The 19,997-nt window shown below is 39.7% G+C and overlaps 1 protein-coding gene across 1 annotated transcript in view; it reads right to left on the bottom strand.

Annotated features, from left to right (window-relative positions):
- KLHL17 (kelch like family member 17) overlaps window positions 1-19,997 on the bottom strand; it is a 607,468-nt gene that overhangs the window by 500,942 nt on the left and 86,529 nt on the right. The window contains exon 2 of the mRNA XM_053690457.1: window positions 9,922-10,043. Within this exon, the coding sequence (XP_053546432.1) occupies window positions 9,922-10,043 (122 nt within the window). The remainder of the gene's footprint in view (window positions 1-9,921; window positions 10,044-19,997) is intronic.

The raw sequence follows: 19,997 nt of genomic DNA, 5'->3' as shown, positions 1-19,997 counted from the left end.
CAGTTAGATGTCCCAAAAAAGATTGCTCTAACAAGAACAACTAGTTAGACAGTCCCTTCTCCAGATCATCCTGGATGAAAATAAGGAAATAAAACCTGGAACTCAGTAGAGAGCAAGGACGATCTATCCCCACCCGACCAAGGGTGGCCCTCCACACCTATGATAGATGACGAGAGACCAGCTACGAGCTAAAGAAAGGACCGTTACCCTTCAGGAAAAAATGTGTCTCTCGGCGAAGATCACACGACTTCTCGCATCCGCCTCAGAGAAAAAGATCTCATGACGCAAGGAACCTTGACCCAGCAGATCCTTGCAACAAGGTACCTCCCATGGCGATAAAGCCCCTAAACCACGATACGGACTCGCGAGCAACAACGGAGCAATCAGTCACACTGACTTCTGCTCCTGCTCGGATTGGGCCATTCTCGACAAAGAGAGACATGGCCAAAAGGAGAACATTAAAATAGACCTTCCAACCCCCAATAAGGATCCATCAGCCTGACTGATGACAGGGAACCTGGGATAGGTACGGACGTCCTGAGAATCTCGATCGGACTCCCCATTCAGATACAAACATTCGAATCCCTTCGGATAGTCAGATTAAAGGAATGATTGTAGTGAATATCCGTTCCAGAAGAGCCGTTCATAGAGAGGATCGCCGACAAAGGTCCGTATTGGGACTCCGTCCACCACAAAACTTGAGACACCTCCGTCGATGTAGGAGGAACTCTCTTTCACAGAAAAGGATCTACCCATTGAGAGGTTCCAAATAGTACAAACCCAAAAGACCAAATCCTCAGAGCAGAATGCTCAACTGAGGAACTTTAGGAATAATTGGAAGGAACTCCTGATCCAAGGACCCCCATAGGGCACTCTCTCCCCACTGATAGGGAAGTGACAAAGTTAAAACCGCCGGGAGAGCTAAAAGAAAAATCCCATAGGACAGGGAGAACTGGACAGACCCTGGAGATCGAGTTCCTCAACCGGTATTCCATGTAGGTCCACTAAAACGGACTTACCAATGCCATGTCAAAGTCTCGGCCTCGGCTGAAAACCTCACCCCCCACCACAGCGCCATAAAGGCCAGAAGGGGGACTGGAGCGCATAACCCAAAGTGAAAAACTCTAACTTCGCACATATGAAGAAAAATCTTCCTATCTGTAAGACCCAATCAGCATCCAATGGTTCACCCTGGTGCCTACACCAGAAAACTCAGGTCTAGATCCAACTCTGAGGATCAAAAAGACCAGAGAAAATTCCTAAAAGTCTACTAGGAGATGATGGTAAGAAAAACCAGAACCGCCAAGACCCGGAGCTACTATAAAACTAGAAGCAGGATACTGCCACATTACACCCCTGATCCCAGAAGAAAACCTAGGATCAGAATGGGTTTCACTGGAAGATACGGTCCCTAAGAACCGGTTTTGTCCAAACGGATGAAAACAGGAAAGATATCATCTTCCTGCACAAGGGTAGAGAGAACCTTATAAACTCCCTCAAGAAGGAGATCTAATAAGCTCTGATTAAGAAACATAAAATCAAAATAGGACGGGATGGGTGCCGGTAAAAAGACTCCAAAAGTCACCTGTAACTTCCCTCTCTCTGCCGAAAGGCAAACTCAAGAGAGGAAACAACTTGCCCAGAACAGAAAGTGAAGCCTAGCTCTGGCCTCTGGGACCCCTGGTTCCAAAATGATCCAGCATCAAGCGCTTACCCAAGATAATACCTAAAACAGGTCCTGTCTGTCATCTAGGATAGATGGACCTGTTCTGTCTGGACCGGAACAGAGAAAAACTCCATTCAGGTCCTGCCTGTCAAATAGGATACAACATATCTGCCAGAACACCCAAGGGCTAACAGAAAATTCTTAAATTCCAGCAAAGCTAGAAAAAACTGAGAATAAAAATAAAACTCAGAGACTTAAATATTGTCTCAAAAATATTGAGGGAAAACATCACCTCGAATAGAGACCTGGAAGCTTCCACCGGAAGTCTCCAACAATCTCGACCATCAAAGTCGTTAGTACAAAAGAACCCATTAATTATACGTCTTCCTAAAAGGACATTCTACAATGACCCAGAGCTCTAAAAACAAAATACAATCCAAAACGGAAAAGCAAAAGAAAATCGGCTAGTGCACAAAAGTGATAGCCAAAGGAGTGTGAAAAAAAAAACAAGTCCAGCCTGTCATACAACACAAACCCCCCGTAGAGCTTGGAACTGGGATTCTCTTAGAAGTAAACGCAGGCGTGCCATTCTAAGTCTAAATGCCAAATCCATCAACTTTGCAAACTCCAACCCTGGAGGTCCTACCTCTGAAGCCTCAGAGGGAACCACATCCCCAGATGACTGATCAGATACAATCGTCATTTTACACGACGGTCCCTGAGCAGGAGTGCATGGATTAACCCTTCGCTTGCATGTAGCAGGGATAGGTAAAATTGCTAAGGCCGTAGAGATGGCCATGCGGAGCTGCGCAGTAACCTCTGGAGGAAAAAAGCCCCCTTCAGCCGAAGGAGCAGGGGTACTCGGGGAAACTACATGTGTAAGAACAGAAGATTCTAGGGAACACACCTCACGGGACGAGGAATCCTCAGAGGCGGACGGCTCAGTGGTTTCTAACATCTCAACATTGGTTGATGAGAACACCCTATTGCGACATACGGAACATAATTGAGAGGGCTGGGCTACCCGGGTCTCCTCACAATATACACAGGTATCAAATTCTGAATCAGAGGGATCCCCCTCTAAAAAATCAGAATCCTCCATATTTCGTCTAATTTAAATTATAGAAAGAACAACTGGCACCTTCTACCCCCAATGGCTGGGGCACTCACCACCTCTTATGACCCAGACAGGTAGAGAAGAGTTGCTCCTCTCCGCAGAAACTCGGTCAGGAATCAGAAATGGAAGAAAAACGTGACCACACCTGGTCACATGGTGCATCATACAGGACCGCTGCAGCTAAGTAAAAAGCATGCCAGCTAATAAAACTGCGCAGCTTTCAAGTGAAAAACAACCTGTACGTTCCGTATAAGCCTATGAGCCCAAACGTCTCTTACACATAAGCAGTCGAAATCACATAAATATGATTAAAAAAACCCTGTTTAATAATCCCCCTCAGGAGATATTAACCCTTGATTCCATAAAGATAAAGGAGTCCCACTGTGACCCTGTCTTCTATCGTTAACATGTGTGTCAAAAATAAACGATCTTACTGGAATCTATGCCGTGGAACAGTAACACGGTCCTTCAAGTTTGACAGATGGTAGCAGCGCTTCTGACATGGACTTGAGTGAAGAAAGCAGGCAGCGAAACTCATCAACGCTGATTGCTTAAGGAGTTGTTAATATGAGTCTGCATGGTTTCGCAGAAAGACTCTCCCTGCATCTCCAGACTCTAACTTTCATCAATGCTCTCACTGAGAGGCTGACAAGACTACTTAAAACTCCAGTCCCATCTCGAAGGGCAGGTACCCTTCCTAAGGAACTACTCCGAAATCTTCTGACACTTCTCTGCCAACTTCCTGTGACGAAAGGCAAAGAATGACTGGGGGATGAGGGAAGTGGGGGAGGTATTTAAGCCTTTGGCAGGGGCGTCTTTGCCTCCACCTGGTGGCCAGGTTCTGTATTTCCCATAATTAATTAATGCAGCTGTGGACACTTCCTGTATTAAAAAGGAAAGAGAGGTGAGGTGATTAGATGGGCAAGGCTACCTTATACAAGCTCAAAACAGGCTCAATCAGCAGAATGAATTCACACACTGCGAAATGCTACAGAAATTCAAAGGCTGAATCTTGCAATTACATTGCTATAACAACAGGGGGCGGCACAAGTTTATTGTTTAACATTTCCTTATATTGCTACCAAATAACTTTTTTACAAATAAACTGCGCTTTCAATATAAGTCACTTTACTTTTTGACTTAACATTATAGAATGATATTTTGTGACAATTTACTTGATTAATGAGGAGGTGGAATACTAAAAGCATACATTGTAGCAAATGTTCACCACAGAATTTAAAGGGACACTAAAGTCAAAATTAAACTTCCATGAGTCACAGCATACAATTTTAAGCAACTTTCTAATTTACTCCTTCTAGCAATTTTTCTTCCTTCTCTTGGTATCGTTATTTGAAAAGCAGGAATGTAGCCGGCCCATTTTTGGTTCAGAACCTGGGTTGCGCTTGTTTATTGGTGGTTAAATGTAGTCACCAATCAGCAATTGCTAGCCAGGGTTCTGAACCAAAAATGTTCAGGCTCCTAAGCATACATTCTTACTTTTTCAAATAAAGATACCAAGAGAACAAAGAAAATATGATAATAGGAGTAAATTAGAAAGTTGCTTAAAATTGCATACTCTATCTGAATCCCAAAATACAAAATTGGGATTAATATCCCTTTAATTAGTCATGACTAAGGGCATAGTAAGTGAGGCATACAGTTCTATTTATACAAAAGTATAGAGAACTAGATATGAGGCAGCATATAGGTGCGTTTCATTTTGGGAAGGGGGTGATGCCTTGCAATGGCAGTTTAGCCTGTCCAATTATTATATGCAACAAGGGAGTTTTTTTTCTCCAGGTATCTACAGTTAAATGAGTGAGATGTTTGTTACTTGTTATATAGGGTGGGTTGGTGTTTGCAAAGAAGGGGTTTGTAGTAGGGATTGTGTGGCGTTAAGGGGTGTGTAGTGAGGAAGACTATAGCAGTTAGGGCTAATTGTAAGGCGAATGACTGGGTCATCTTTTATAAGTTACAGCTGCCAAGGGAGGTCGTACTTAGAGTAATCTAAGATAGGGATTTCATGTTAGTGAAGTTACAATATTTTTCAATGAGGAAAGTTGTGGCTGGGTTTATTTGGATGGATCAGAGAAGCAACAGTTAGCGTTAAATTTCGCTGGAGGTATACTCAGTGCTGAAGATTATTTCTTTTTCATCATCTGAATTTGGTTTATGTATTTAAAATCAGTTAGAGTCACTAAATCAGCTGTACAACTTGTTTAGAACTCACTATGTGAAATCTCACTATTATTCAATAGCAGTTCCACTAGGTGATAGCTCATGACCTCGTATTTGTAGTGAGTTCTGCTGCATTGTTGTACAACTATCTCCATCAATAGCATATTGCACAGGAGGTAGAAGTCACTAAAGGAACATTGATGCACATAGCTGTAGCCCATTACCTTGAGAGTGTGCTGTAATCCTGTTTTATGGAGGGTAAGGAGCTAACCCTGAATATACACTAGAAAAAATAATGCACACTTTTGCTCAACATCATTTCCAATATTTTTTTAACATACATTATATGTCTAAAATGATGTGGACACCTGACCATCACACCTATATGAGCTTCTTTATCAACAGCTGTAACTCTTCTAAAAAGGCTTTCCACAATATTTTGGAGTGTGTCTGTGGGGATTTGTGCCCATTCAAAGCAGCAAGCATTTGTGTGGTCAGGCATTTATGTTTGACAAGAAGGTCTGGCTCACAATTGAAGTTCTAATTAAACCAAAATGTGTTCAATGGGGTTGAGGTCAGGGATCTGTGCAGTCCATTCAAGTTCTTTCCTTCCAAACTTCTGCAACCATGTTTTCACGGACCAAGCTTTGTGCACAGAGACACAGTCATGCTGGAACAGGAAATGGTCTTTCTCAAACTGTTGTCACAAAGTTAGAAGCACACAATTTTCTAATATGTCTTTGTATCCTGTAGCATTAAGATGACCCTTCACCTAGACCATTATCCTTCTTCCACCAAAATGCTATGTATTCCAGTGTCTCCTAGCATTTATTACACACAGATTGACTGCTAGATAGTGAAGAGTGAATAAGCATTACAGGTAGATATTTTTCGTGCCTTCAGAAGTATTTGAATTACTTGAAATGTTTATTTGCTGTAAATAGAGGATCTCAGCAAACATGCCATCGACCTAAGGCTTTGTGGATCTGCATGTAACAAAGGTCCTTGAAGAAGCATGTCCCGTGACATGGGCAGGGTCCAGGGAGGATGAACTTGACTAGAGGGAACCAAGGCCTGTGGGGCTAAAAGGGCAGGATCACAATGAATATCACTTTCTCCCTTAGAATTTGTTACAGCAGATGAAAAATGAGAGATAAATCAGATTAATCTCCCACTTCTAGAGTATTAACAGCTGTAAAACAACTGAAATATTGTGGAACCTGATGGTTGAGACTTGAGACCATTAGATCTACTTCTGAAATTCCCTATTCGTCCAAAATCATTTTGAAAAGCTTTTTGTTGAGCTGCTATTCTGTTGAAGAAACATGTTTTCTCTTTCTTAAGATACTTTTTTCAGGACTGACTGACTTATTGTCCCCCCTTGAAAGCAAATGTAGGAAGTCACTGTTTTGTTGCCTGTCACAGCCTTCATCATCTTTCCTGAGAGCAGAAATTTGAAAATGAACTGGTGTCCAAAATGGCCTTGATCTACAGAAAATTGGAGGGCAGTTTAACAGTATGACTGTCCCAAACTCTCCGAGGATAGAGGAAGTTGCACACAGCACCTTATCCATGTTTGCTGGAGTCGGTTTGAAGCAAGATCCATTCTGCAAGAGCAAGTCCCCTTTAAAGGTTTGGAACCTGATACCACTATTGGATAAGCTTTCTCCGCTGAACTTGAAAAGGAATCTGACGGGAGACAGCCTGAGTCCTTTTGAAGTGGTGGAGAAATTGTCACTGAAACTGGCACATCCTCCATCTTGCCAATTTCCCCAAATGGATTAGTGAAGCCATATGCCTCAGAATCTTCATCTAATGATATGCTGACATCCTTGTGACTTGAAGATCAAGGAAATATTTTTGCAGATTATGAATCCTTGACTGAGGCAGAGAGACCAGACATTCTAAAGTTTTGACCTGAGTTCCCAAAAACAGAAGTAAGGCAAAGATGACTTTCTTGAACATTTATGAACCAATCATGATCCTGAAAGAACTGCAAAAAAGAGATTGATAACTTGTCTTTGCCAATAAAAGGATGTAATTTAAATAGTTGATTACAAACAAACCCCTGAGTCGAAGTTCTACTATAAGAGGAACAAGATCTGCTGTGAAAACACTAGGTGCCACAGAAATTCTAAAGGGCATAGAGGCAAACTGGAAATGACGGTCTTGAACTGCGAAACTTATATTTTTGGTGTGATTCTGAGATGGGGATGTGGAACTAAGCATCTTATAGGTCGATCGATTAAAGAAATGCCCCCAGCGGCATAAGGTTGATTACTCAGAGCAGGGATTTCATCTTGAAACTCTGAATCACCATCATTTTTCTTTACAAGAAAGAGAGAAGACTAAAAGCCTAGATTGTAAAAATTTCTTGGCACCTCTTGAATCACTTGTTCACTCCAAACCTTGTATTTTCAGAGGAACTTTCAGGAGTGGCGATGGCGCCATGTGAGGTAGAATTTTTTTTTTTTGAAGTGCAGATAGCGTATACAATTTTAAACAACTTTACAATTTACTATTATCTATTCTTTACTTTTATTATCAAATTTGATTTATTCTCTTGGTATTCTTTGTTGATTGAGCAGCAATGCACTACTGGGAGCTAGCTGAACACATCAGGTAAGCCAATGAAAAGAGGCATATATGTGCAGCCTCCAATCATCAGCTAGCTCACAGTAATGCTTTGCTGCCCCTGAGCCAACCTAGGTATTTTTTACATATGAGTTTCATATCCCTTGAAAACTACAGGGAGTGCAGAATTATTAGGCAAATGAGTATTTTGACCACATCATCCTCTTTATGCATGTTGTCTTACTCCAAGCTGTATAGGCTCGAAAGCCTACTACCAATTAAGCATATTAGGTGATGTGCATCTCTGTAATGAGAAGGGGTGTGGTCTAATGACATCAACACCCTATATCAGGTGTGCATAATTATTAGGCAACTTCCTTTCCTTTGGCAAAATGGGTCAAAAGAAGGACTTGACAGGCTCAGAAAAGTCAAAAATAGTGAGATGTCTTGCAGAGGGATGCAGCACTCTTAAAATTGCAAAGCTTCTGAAGCGTGATCATCGAACAATCAAGCGTTTCATTCAAAATAGTCAACAGGGTCGCAAGAAGCGTGTGGAAAAACCAAGGCGCAAAATAACTGCCCATGAACTGAGAAAAGTCAAGCGTGCAGCTGCCAAGATGCCACTTGCCACCAGTTTGGCCATATTTCAGAGCTGCAACATCACTGGAGTGCCCAAAAGCACAAAGTGTGCAATACTCAGAGACATGGCCAAGGTAAGAAAGGCTGAAAGACGACCACTACTGAACAAGACACACAAGCTGAAACGTCAAGACTGGGCCAAGAAATATCTCAAGACTGATTTTTCTAAGGTTTTATGGACTGATGAAATGAGAGTGAGTCTTGATGGGCCAGATGGATGGGCCCGTGGCTGGATTGGTAAAGGGCAGAGAGCTCCAGTCCGACTCAGACGCCAGCAAGGTGGAGGTGGAGTACTGGTTTGGGCTGGTATCATCAAAGATGAGCTTGTGGGGCCTTTTCGGGTTGAGGATGGAGTCAAGCTCAACTCCCAGTCCTACTGCCAGTTTCTGGAAGACACCTTCTTCAAGCAGTGGTACAGGAAGAAGTCTGCATCCTTCAAGAAAAACATGATTTTCATGCAGGACAATGCTCCATCACACGCGTCCAAGTACTCCACAGCGTGGCTGGCAAGAACCTGTGGTCCATCATCAAATGTGAGATTTACAAGGAGGGAAAACAGTACACCTCTCTGAACAGTGTGGTTGCTGCTGCACGCAATGTTGATGGTGAACCGATCAAAACACTGACAGAATCCATGGATGGCAGGCTTTTGAGTGTCCTTGCAAAGAAAGGTGGCTATATTGGTCACTGATTTGTTTTGTTTTGTTTTTGAATGTCAGAAATGTATATTTGTGAATGTTGAGATGTTATATTGGTTTCACTGGTAAAAATAAATAATTGAAATGGATATATATTTGTTTTTTGTTAAGTTGCCTAATAATTATGCACAGTAATAGTCACCTGCACACACAGATATCCCCCTAAAATAGCTATAACTAAAAACAAACTAAAAACTACTTCCAAAACTATTCAGCTTTGATATTAATGAGTTTTTTGGGTTCATTGAGAACATGGTTGTTGTTCAATAATTAAATTAATCCTCAAAAATACAACTTGCCTAATAATTCTGCACTCCCTGTATATTGTAAAATGCCAGCAATAAACTAACTGTAAATACAAAAACAATACAATAATACAGTTAAAATGCATCATACGAAAGCTAAATTGGTGCTGAAAAAACAATATATAAAGGGACATTTTTTAAGATTTGCAGCTTTAAGGCTTTGCAGTGCAGGCTCACATGAGTGAACCTGCAACCACAAATTTAAGAGGCAGAAACTTTATCCTCTGCACCATATCAGAAGTGGCAAGATAAAACACTGCAACACTAGCTTATTCAGAGTAATTGACATGCCCTGCTCTCACACAATTGGTTGTAAAAGAGTAAGGCACAAACAGGTTCTCTGCATAGCACAATTGTAAAAAGCTGTCTGGTCTTCAGTGGTAGAAACATTTCTGTAACCCATGGCACTATTAAGGGGTTAATGTTATTTTTCCATTGTATCAACTTATAGCACAAAAAACTGGACCAGTTTTGATAAAATTGTACAATTTCTTCTTGTATACAGTAAAGCAAAGGAATAGTGGTTTGCATGCTCTTAGATGTAGGATATTTAAATAACAAGAAGTATTCACACGGACAAAAATGCATAGTGGCCATATAGATCATGAAGAATGACTAAACGGTTTGACAGTAACAATAACTAGTAGTTATTGTACAGTAACAGTAACAATAACTAGAGTAGTGGACTCTGAATTACACAAGTTCATGTTTTGTTATTTTTTTAATTCCAGTCATGACACTCACCTGCACGTTGCCCTCTCCCACCACAATCTCTGCTGTGTATGCAAATTGTACCAGCTGTTCTAGAGCCTGCGGGTCAATGTCATGCAATGTCACATGCGTCTGCCGGCTCTCACTCATCTCATCTGTAATACAGAGAAAACACATGAAACTGCTTTATGTGGGCTCATCAGCTTATTCTTGGCTTACCACCCCCTACAACTAACTGATGCTGAAGAATAGAAGACTTCCATTGGTGTTTAAGTTGTTGGCATATTACATATGGCCAGATTATAAGTATATCGCTAAATATCGCTTTCATGAAAGGGATATTTGCACTCCACTGAGTAAAACCAGTGCACGCTAAGGTGCGCTGGTATTACAAGTTGAGAGCAAAGCAAACGCAAGCTCGTGTTCTCATTGCTGGGAAGCATTGCTCTCACAAGAGTGCGCTTCCATAGGCTCCAATAAAAGCCTCGTTCTCATGCCGTTAGACATGGCATGAGAACTAGAGCAGCGATGGGGGTAAGTAGCACAGCAATGGCAGCAAATTGTAAATATATATATATGTATATGCTTATATAAGAGAATTATGCAGACAGCCGGCACAAGCTTCGATTAAAAAGTCCAGAATTTATTCAACAATAGTAAAAGGAAAAGCTGCTACATGCAGCTAGCAACAGAAACAGCAAAAAGCAAGAGTCTTAGGGGCCTATCTATCAAGCACCGAAAGGAGCTTGACGGCCCGTGTCAGACACGCCAGAAACAGCAGTTATCAAGCAGCGGTCACAAAGACCGCTGCTCCATAACCTGTCCGCCTGCTCTGAGCAGGCGGACAGACATCGCTGGAAATCAACCCGATTGAGTACGATCGGGATGATTGACACCCCCCTGCTGGCGGCCGATTGGTCACGAGTCTGCAGGGGGCGGCGTTGCACCAGCAGCTCTTGTGAGCTGCTGGTGCAATGCTGAATACGGAGAGCTTATTGCTCTCCGCATTCAGCGAGGTCTTGTGGACCTGATCCACAGTGTCGGATCAGGTCCGCAAGACATTTCTTAAATAGGGGCCAGAGTCTGACATGTTTCGGCCAGTGGCCTTAATCATAGACATAATTAAAACAATGTGTGCTAGTTAAAATAAATACCTTGTGATCTGTTTTTATTGGTTAACCACTGATTAGATAACGAAAACCTGGATACACTATGAAAATTAATTTAACTCTTTGCTCTTCTATACATATTAAAATATGCTTAATCAAAATACAGGACAAATGAAGCTATAAGGCTTAAGGAAGCAATAATATTAAGCGATAAATGCTGTAGGTAAACATAAAGGGACACTGAACCCAATTTTTTTCTTTTGTGATTCAGATAAAGCATGCAATTTTAAGCAACTTTCTAATTTACTCCTATTATCAAATTTTCTTCATTCTCATGGTATCTTTATTTGAAATGCAAGAATGTAAGTTTAGATCCCGGCGCATTTTTGGTTAACAACCTGGGTTGTTCTTGCTGATTGGTGGATAAATTCACCCACCAATAAACAAGTAAATTAGAAAGTTGCTTAAAATCGCATGCTCTATCTGAATCACAAAATAAAAAAATTTGGTTTCAGTGTCCCTTTAAACCATTACTTACATAAATATATATAAGTATATATATGTTTTGCTTGACCTTTATATGTCTAATCATATGTGTAACACAGCACTCCTATATGCCTGTTTGGTGAAAAGCTACTATTTTAATTTCTATTATTATTGTATTATTCATGACCTGTATTCTCTGGAGCTTTTTTTTATGTAGAAGTATAAATGAGTTCCTGGAAGAGTGAAATACATAGGCCCCAATTTATCAAGGTCTGTCGGACCTGATCCAACAGTGCTGATCAGGTCCGACAGACCTCGCTGAATACGGCAAGTAATACGCTCGCTGTATTCAGCATTGCACCAGCAGCTCACAAGAGCTGCTGGTGCAACGCCGCCGCCAGCAGGGGGGTGTCAATCAACCCGATCGTACTCGATCGGGTTGAATTGCGGCAATGTCTGTCCGCCTGCTCAGAGCATGCGGACAGGTTATGGAGCAGCGGTCTTTGTGAACGCTGCTTCATAACTGCTGTTTCTGGCGAGCCTGCAGGCTCGCCAGAAACACGGGGCATCAAGCTCCATTCGGAGCTTGATAAATATGCCCCATAGTATTAAAAAGGCAGCCAAATAGCTGACACTTAGCAAATACAAATTAGAAGCACACATACGCCTAATGTAGTGCTTGAATATATTCTACCATATTCTTATATCCTCCCTGATTACTAACTACTTGATACCATGGGTTATATAATACTAGTGTACCAGCTAGCTACTAACAAATGTGTATGTAATTAAAGCGACACTGAACCCAAATTTTTCCTTTCGTGATTCAGATAGAGCATGCTATTTTAAGCAACTTTCTAATTTACTCCTATTATCAATTTTACTTTATTCTCTTGCTATCTTTATTTGAAAAAGAAGGCATCTAAGCAGTTTTTTTGTTCAGAACTCTAGACAGCACTTTTTTATTGGTGGATGAATTTATCCACCAATCAGCAAGGACAACAAAGGTTGTTCACCAAAAATAGGCCGGCAGCTAAACTTACATTCTTGCATTTCAAATAAAGATACCAAGAGAATGAAGAAAATTTAATAATAGGAGTAAATTAAAAAGTTGCTTAAAATTTCATGATCTATCTGAATCACGAAAGAAAAAATTTGGGTTCAGTGTCCCTTTAAGTCCCTCTATACCTGTGTATTGCCACAATTCCCTTTGTCTGTACAAATACTGATAAACTACAATTGTCTAGAGTATACCAAAGGAATACTTAATTTCAGGGGGCTTATCCCATTTCTTAACACATACTTGTGAGCATATTACATTAGTGTTTAAACTATTTTTGTTCCTTGGTTAGATCACTCCCAAAAATTGATAATATCATAAATGGAGTTATAACCATTAGGAATCCTGGTCAGTGGCGTCACTAGGGGTGTGCGGGCCGCACCGGGTGACACCCTCCAAAGGGTGACACCACCAGAAAAAAAAAAAAAATTAAGTTTTTATTGAAATTCAAAGAAATACAATGTAGAGATGCATAGATTTTTTATTAGAGGGACCAGCGTTTGTGAATATTAGTGGGGCTGGGGAAATTGTAGACAATTAATTTTTTTTGCCCCTTGAGCCAGTGCTGCAATTTCCACAAATAGTTTTCCCGGCTGCTTTTGCTTATTTGTATTTTGCTCCTCCCCTGCCCAATTTCACTATGAATGTTATGGGCGTGCCGTGGGGCTTGCGAAGTTGCGCTGCTAGTCTAAACCTGCCTGCCTATCTGTGCTCACTGCTCAGTGACGTGTGGAGCAGTGGAGTCACTCACTGCTGTGCTGTCTCTCTAAACGGGAACCGGGAAATCGTGAGAGGGATGCCTGGCACCTGACCGCATGACTGTCTGACACTGTCTCTAAAGTGAAGGAGCCACGTATGATGCCCACCAGACCGGTACGGTTACGGTACACTAAGTGCTCACTGAAGAGGTAGGAGGGGAGGGCGGGCGGGAGTCTGGGCAGAGTGCAGAGGTGATTGGCCATAAGAAGCGGAATGCATGTGGCCCTGGGCTGTGCACTGAGAAACTTAGAACAGAGTCAGAGAGCAGAATTTTCATAGTTTGCGCGCCTAAACCTTTTCTTTAGTGATTTATTTTAGAGTGCTCTGTTTATCTTTCATTTGATGCTCTGCTGAGCCAGCGAGCAGCTCTAGGCATGAGCTTTATAATTAATGCAGTGCAGATTACATATTTTGTATGTGTGTGTGTGTGTGTCTGAGTTTTTGTGTGTGTGTCTGAGTGTTTTTGTGTGTGTGTGTGTGAGTTTGTGTGTGTGTGTGTCTGAGTGTTTTTGTGTGTGTGTGTGTGTGTGAGTTTGTGTGTGTGTGTGTCTAAGTGTTTTTGTGTGTGTCTGAGTGTTTTTGTGTGTGTCTGAGTGTTTGCATGTGTGTTTTTGTGTGTGTGTCTGAGTGTTTCCGAGTGTTTGTGTGTGCATCTGAGTGTGTTTTTAAGTGTGTCTGAGTGTTTGTATGTGTGTGTGCCTGTGTTTTTGTGTGTCTGCTTTCTGTGTGTGTGTGGGGGGGGGGGGGGTGACACCATAACTTACCGCCCCGGGTGACACCAACCCTAGTGACGCCACTGATCCTGGTGGCCAAAGAGAAAATCCAAAAGGCCTCCCGTTTAAACAATAGTTTATTCAAGTCTCCCCCTCTTTTTGGTTTCTTTAGTCTTTCAATAACCATTCATTTGAATGTCAGATTGGAACTTTCATGTTCATGTATGAAATGTTTCGCTAATTCTGACCTAGCATCAGATCTCTTGATGTCCGATAAATGCTGTCGTATCCTCTCTCTTGCCTCCCTAGAGGTACAACCAATGTACTGTTTTTTGTGCATTTTTTTTTTATATATTTATGCGTTATGTGTATACACACATAGTAACACATAAATATATATGTATATAAGCATATACATATATATTTACAGGGAACATCCCACACCCGCCAACTTTAGCCCCCCAAAACTGCCTGGTGCAGTTATTTTATTAAAAAATAATGCTACAATTTTTATTTTTTAACAAAACACACACCACTGTACTTTGGGGGCATTGGGGGCCCATTTATAAATATAACCCGAGATCTGATCTCTGGTTAATTTTATAAGAGCTAATTGCTACCACTTGTAATGGCTAGTTATTTATCATGTACCTGCAAATATGCTCCTTTGCGGGCGCGCGATAAATTAGCGCTGCACTTGTAATCTAGCCCATAGTAATTATAGGCTCCGACAATAACTAATAGTATATGTCACTATCTCACCCTCTGTTACTATTAAAGGACAGGAGTATATCAACTGCATATCTTGCTCTTTTAATATGGTAGATTAGTCATCCTTGCTTAGTAAACATCATACCTTACACAGAAGCTTGGTTTTAAGAAAACCTTCACTTTTAATGGGCCATTAAAGTTATTTTCTTTGTTGCATATAAAAGAGGGCATTTAAAAATATATATATTTTTTTTTTTGTAAAATTAATGTAATAAATCAGCGAGAGATGTGATAAATGAACAAGTGAGCAATCACTCCTTAACCCCTTAAGGACCACAGCACTTTTCCATTTTCTGACCGTTTGGGACCAAGGCTATTTTTATATTTATGCAGTATTTGTGTTTAGCTGTAATTTTCCTCTTACTCATTTACTGTACCCGCACAGATTATATACCGTTTTTCTCACCATAAAATGGACTTTCTAATACCATTATTTTCATCATATCTTATAATTTACTATAAAAAATATATAAAATATATTGAAAGAAATCACTTTTTCTAACTTTGCCCCCCAAAATTTGTTACACATCTACAACCACCAAAAAACTCCCATGCTAAATAGTTTCTAAATTTTGTCCTGAGTTTAGAAATACCCAATGTTTACATGTTCTTTGCTTTTTTGCAAGTTATAGGGCAATAAGTACAAGTAGCCCTTTGCTATTTCCAAACCACTTTTTTTTCCCCAAAATAAGTGATAGTTACATTGTAACACAGATATCTGTCAGGAATCCCTGAATATCCCTTGACATGTATATATTTTTTTTAGTAGACAACCCAAAGTATTTTGGTATATTTCATGCCACCATTTCACCGCCAAATGCGCTCAAATAAAAAAAATCGTTCACTTTTTCACAAACTTTAGGTTTTTCACTGAAATTATTTACAAACAGCTTGTGCATTTATGGTACAAATGGTTGAATAAGCTTCTCTGGGATTCCATTTGTTCAGAAATAGCAGACATATATGGCTTTGGCATTGCTTTTTGGTAATTAGAAGGTCGCTAAATGTCGCTGCGCACCACACTTGTAATATGCCCAGCATTGAAGGGGTTAATTAGCTAGATTGTAGAGTTAATTTTAGCTTTAGTGTAGAGATCAGCCTTCCACCTGACACACCCACCCCCTGAACCCTCCCTGACCCCCCTCAAACAGCTCTCTTCCCTCCCCCACCTCACAATTGTCACTGCCATCTTAAGTACTGGCAGAAAGTCTGCCAGTACTAAAAAAAAAAAGCATTTAAATTTTTTTTTAACATTTCCCCCCCCTCCCAATTGATTCTGCAGTGTTAGATCCCCTCTTAGCCCCCAACCTCCCTGATCCCCCCATACAGCTCTCTAACCCTCCCCCCCACCTATTTGCCACCATCAGCTGTCTGCCAGTACCCAGTTTGCCCCCAAATATTTTGTTTTTTTTTTTAATTATTATTACAAACTCATTTTCTGTAGTGTAGCTGCCCCCCCTCGATATCCTACCTCCCTCCCCCTCCCAGATCCCTTCCCCAACATCCTAAAATTCAGCTTTGAAATGTGGTAGGGGATAGTAGGAGTTAGTCAGTGGTAGATATTGTACCTATTATATAAATCAGAAAGGGTATATAATATACCAGTACTTAGTAGTCACTTATAATAGTTAAGGTACACATCTAATGTGGATTCTTAGAGAGCAGAACTAAACAACTAGGAATACTAATTGTACAAAGAAAATACACTTAGGATTGATAGAAAAGAATACCACAAAAAAAAAAAAAATTTCTTTAACTCCAATTAATTATATAAATGTGAAATTACTCTATTTTTTAAAATGTTCCATTACATTCATACTTTAATACTTTATTATAACAACTAGGAACAAACATTCACACAGAAGTAGCCTGAAAGAGTTAAAAACACTTAAACCCAGTTCAATAGGATTGGTATAATAAGCAATGCTATATATATTTAGCCTGATGCCCACAACATTATAGTGAAAGATAAGCTAAGCCCTTACAATCCGAGGGCTATTTTACTTTTAAATTTTTATATTTTTAAGGTAAATAGTAGGCACCAGGAATCAGCAAATATTCAGGTAGATAAAGGTTCTTCTTTTAAACTAGGCAAGCAGTTAAAAAGCGACAGACAGGAGAGAACTAGCTTCTCCTGCTGGACCCCTGACGCACGTTTCACAGAACGCTTCCTCAGAGGGGGTGCGGGCCGCTGCTACTCAGCGTTATTTATGTGGGTAGTTGTCCCACCTCATGCCCCTGATTCGTTATCCCTCTCGGTTTTGAATAGATCTGATTGGCTGCTCAGTCAGTCTATAATAAGGATGGACAGTGACATCCGGTATTACGTTGCGTAATGAGGGAGTGTGAATAGGGGGGCGTGTGTACTGTTACTAATGGACCAGTCACTACTAAGTAAACAGGGGGTGTGTATGTTATGTGGTAGCGATTGGATGATCACTGCGGATTATAAACAAGGCATTGAAAGTTAAGAGTTACTTTGTATCATAACATAACAATGCTTAATAAGGAATTATTGTATCATACCGCAATGGCAGAATTAAGATCGTATTCTTCAAAGCAGATAAATAAAATATATAATTTGTAAGCGAACACATTAAGGGATGCAACATGACTTAGAATGGTTATGAGGCAGTTTACTGCATAAAATGACAGCATACGAAAGAATGCTAGAATTTCATAGTATATTATAGTGTCAGTATTTCTGTTTGCTGATATATAATGTGTCTATTAAGTATTAGACTAAATCTAATAGGTTACATTATTTTGCATACTGTCAGAAAAATAAAGAGCAAATTATAGTCTAGCCTCTAACCAATCACTATTATTTTAATGTGTATATGATGCGTTCTGACAGATAGGTGAACAACTGGATAACTGATCGCCATATCGGATCTTATTTTATAATTTTGGATGTTTTAATTCCAAGATATAGTTCAGAGTAGTAATTATTCTTTGTGAGATAATGTAATATCATATTCCCAGTGTATGTTACACTGTTGGGAATCATTGGGAGTAATTATGAACTAGATCAGTTAATAAACTGACAGCATACAGTGGTTTGCTAAGTTTTCACACTGTATTGCATTGTCTATATTTCTATCTGCCAATGTATAAGTGATTATAGACTAATATACTGTCAGTGAGATAAAGCGTATCTTGAGGTTTGACCTTCAGTTAGACACTGTTATTCCAATCTCCACGTACATGAAAAACGTTCAAGCCAATAAGTAAAAATTGATAAAGTTTGATCTTGTCTCTAGATTTATGTTTAGAAACCCATGTATAGGTTATCATTCAGGAATAGCGATTGTGCTGTGTGACAAAAGGTGATTGGGTTAAATGTGGGAAATATGATGTGTGAGGGATAAAAATAATTATAAATATAAATGTGATGGGGAAAAATACAGTGTATACTCGATTCCAGTGTATTCCTGATGTGAGTTATATAGATATGTTAGTCTGTCTGTACTGTGAGAAATGGGGGTGCATGGTGACCTCTGCGAACTGAGAATACCAGTATTGTGTGTACATAGAAATAAAAAATAATATGTTATGCTAATAATAGCCATAGATAAGAGTGGGAAGTGATGCATATATATAGAGAAAGGGGGAGTGTAATTGTGAGCATAATTAATATGCAGGGTGTGGGTATAAACATGAATAGTAAATCTTATTCATGTTGAACTATAGATTAGGGCCAATAGTGTACCCCATATTAGACAAAAAATGTGAGAAAGATAATATTCTGTCTGGTAAGTGACAAATTATAAGTGCCTTATAAAGAAAGAAAGACTAAAACCATTACTAATAATTTTTCTATATATTGTTTGAATAAGAAGAGAGTACACAGTTATTTATTTTGGGACTAAGTCCCTTATCTCACATTATTTAAATAATATCCTCTGAATTATACATGTGTGATGGTTGATATACCAACCGGAGTGTTTAGCAATTGACATCCTATATGGGTTGTTCTAAGGATAACCTAAATGTACATTTTCTCACAAAATTAAGTGAATATACAATACTGGGATCACTATTTTCAATAATGATGGTACTATGTGTTTCTGGACTTTGAAGCTAGATATATACAAAAAAGTTGTTGAAGTCATTCATGCCAAAGGGTTTAACCACATTTAAAAGATATATCCATTTGCACTCCATTTTCAATAGAACCTTTTCAATGTTGCCACCTCTTATGCCAAGAGATGCTTTTTGGATCACAGTGTATTTTAGATCTCTGGGTGATCCATTGTGGTGTGATAAGAAATGCTTGGCCACAGAGGTGATTTTTTTGCCTTTATCTTTATCTCTTTGGGCGTATTTGATGTTATAAACATGTTCCAAGATACGTGTTTTTATCTCCCTTGTCGTCATGCCAACGTATACCATTTGGCAGGAGCAATAGAGTACATATATTACTCCTATGGTGGTACATGAGAAATGTGCTTGGAGGTTATATACTTGTCCTGTTTTTTTAGTTATTGTTTTGGTTTTCAGAACATATTTGCAGGCTGAACAGGTACCACATGGGTACATACCTGGGTTCGTGTCTTTTTTCTTGGCAGTTCTTACAAAATGGCTGGATACCAGTTTGTCTCTCAGATTGTTTGGTCTCTTGTATCCTAATGAGACTCTGTCGCCTATTATTGGCTTTAGAGTTTCATCATTTTGAAGTATGTTCCAATGGTCATTAATGATTTTGATAACATGCGGCATCTGGGGATTATATGTGGTAATGAGCCTGGGGCATGACTCTTGAAGCGTTTTGCTTTTTGGGATTAGTAAGTCATCTCTACTTTTCCTAAGTGCTTTATACTTGGCTCTTTTTATGGATTTCTTACTGTATCCACGTGCAATTAGTCTTTGTGTTAAAGCTACACTTTCCTGTATATAGATCTCATTGGTGGTACAGTTCCGACGAAGTCTCAGAAATTCCCCGTACGGTATAGCTTTTAGGGTACTTGGAGAATGAGCACTGGAGTGATGTAAAAGAGTATTAGTTGATGTTTCTTTTCTAAACATCGTGGTATTGATGAATCCTTCATTATTTTTGAATATTTTTAAATCCAAAAAGCATATCTCCTGTTGGTTAGCCTCAAAAGTTAGTTTAATGTTAAGATCATTCTCATTAATTCTCTTCATAAAGGTTTCAAGTTGTTCATATGACCCTTCCCAGATGAAAAGAACATCATCTATGTATCTTAA

The sequence above is a fragment of the Bombina bombina genome, chromosome 8 (genome assembly GCF_027579735.1).
Source record: "Bombina bombina isolate aBomBom1 chromosome 8, aBomBom1.pri, whole genome shotgun sequence".
NCBI classification, from domain to species: Eukaryota; Metazoa; Chordata; class Amphibia; order Anura; family Bombinatoridae; genus Bombina; species Bombina bombina.
This window is presented reverse-complemented; position numbering and strand designations above follow the sequence as displayed.